The sequence below is a fragment of the Echinops telfairi genome, unplaced genomic scaffold (genome assembly GCF_000313985.2).
Source record: "Echinops telfairi isolate 266 unplaced genomic scaffold, ASM31398v2 ScPeMD7_3533;HRSCAF=4204_1, whole genome shotgun sequence".
Classification (NCBI taxonomy): domain Eukaryota; kingdom Metazoa; phylum Chordata; class Mammalia; order Afrosoricida; family Tenrecidae; genus Echinops; species Echinops telfairi.
Window position 1 is genome coordinate 21,732,448 of NW_022107432.1, and position 1,585 is coordinate 21,734,032.

At 64.9% G+C, this 1,585-nt stretch overlaps 1 protein-coding gene across 1 annotated transcript in view; it reads left to right on the forward strand.

The window, feature by feature from the left end:
* The window catches only part of AARS2 (alanyl-tRNA synthetase 2, mitochondrial), an 11,086-nt gene that overhangs the window by 6,210 nt on the left and 3,291 nt on the right, over nucleotides 1-1,585 (forward strand). The window contains exons 5-10 of the mRNA XM_045294759.1: nucleotides 55-59; nucleotides 181-314; nucleotides 603-747; nucleotides 950-1,122; nucleotides 1,215-1,328; nucleotides 1,433-1,577. Of these exons, the coding sequence (XP_045150694.1) occupies nucleotides 55-59; nucleotides 181-314; nucleotides 603-747; nucleotides 950-1,122; nucleotides 1,215-1,328; nucleotides 1,433-1,577 (716 nt within the window). The remainder of the gene's footprint in view (nucleotides 1-54; nucleotides 60-180; nucleotides 315-602; nucleotides 748-949; nucleotides 1,123-1,214; nucleotides 1,329-1,432; nucleotides 1,578-1,585) is intronic.

Sequence of the window (1,585 nt, forward strand, 5' to 3'; positions counted from 1 at the left end):
GCGAGCCCCAGCCCTGGCCTGGTACCCAGAAGATGAGCCTGCCTCTGGGCCTAGCCAGTGTTGGGGAGGGGACGCTTGTGCTTGGACCCCCATGGCTTCTGCACTTAAAAGGGTCAGGCCCTAGTCCATCCTCCTCCTGTCCCCAACTGCCCTGCTCAGGGCCCCTCACCTGTCTTACAGCCGAAGTGGCCTGGTCCTTGTCACTGTCTGGGAACCTGGGGCTCCCCCTGGACCTGGTCGAGCTAATGCTGGAGGAGAAGGGCGTGCGACTGGACTCAGCTGGGCTAGAGCGGCTGGCCCAGGAGGAGGCCCAGGTACGGGCTGTGGGTCCCCACTGGGGTCCTGCCATCCTCCTTCCCGGCCCCAGGCTCCAGGGGAGGAAGTTTGGGGGAATAAGCAGCTGAGGTATGCGACCCAGCAAAAAGGCATCATGGGGGCAGCAATAGGGGAGGGAGAGCCCACCCCGAGGCACCTACAAGGGCAAGGGGGTCACCAGGCAGCCCGAGCCTTATCCCAGCTGAGTGACAGGGACAGGGCCCTGCAGAGGCTCAGGCCCGTCACATCCCACCCCCAATTTCCACGTGCACACACCTGCCCTGCAGCACCGGGCACAGCACGCCGAGCCAGTCCAGGAGCGAGCACTGCAGCTAGACGTCCATGCCCTGGCGGAGCTGAAGCAGCAAGGGCTGCCCCCCACTGATGACAGCCCCAAATACAACTACTTCCTTCGACCCAGCGGGGGTTACGGTGAGAACTGGGGCCCAAGCAGGTGGCTTGTGCTGCTTGCCAGCAGGGATTCGAAGGATGTGGCCAACCCCTGTGCATCCCCCAGAGCAGCCACCAGAGGTCTATGTGGCCACCGCCACTGCCCCCTAGCTGGAAGTCCCCTCAACCTCATGCCTAGGGCCTCCAGACCACCCAGCCCTGATGGCCTCCCGTGCCCCAGCAGAGTTTGGAACCTGTGAGGCCCAGGTGCTTCAGCTGTACGCAGAGGACGGGGCAGCTGTGGCCTCTGTCGGGGGAGGCCAGCGCTGTGGGATCCTCTTGGACAGGACCAACTTCTACGCTGAGCAGGGCGGTCAAGCTTCAGACCGCGGCTACCTGGTTCCCGTGGAGCAGCAGGTGAGGTGCAGGCCTGATGGAGCCAACGGGAGGGCGGGCTCCAAGCAGTCACTCTGATTCCTGGGCCCTGCCCTGCCGCTTCCCTTGCCCAGGATGTCCTGTTCCCCGTGGCGGGGGCCAGGGTCTGTGGGGGCTTCGTTCTGCATGAGGCGGTGGCACCTGAGTGCCTGAAGGTGGGGGACCAGGTGCAGCTGCACGTGGATGAGGTAAGCATCCCCCCACCCCAGTTGTTGTTGATATCCCATGCCCAACTCTCCCCCTCCCCTCCCAACACCCCTCCCCCAGGCTCTGGGTGACACACGTGTTGCAGGCCTGGCGATTGGGCTGCATGGAGAAGCACACGGCCACCCACCTGCTGAACTGGGCCCTGAGAGAGGTCCTGGGCCCTGGCACGGAGCAGCGGGGCTCCCACCTCAACCCAGAGCGGCTGCGCCTCGATGTGGCCACGCAGGTGAGCACTGAT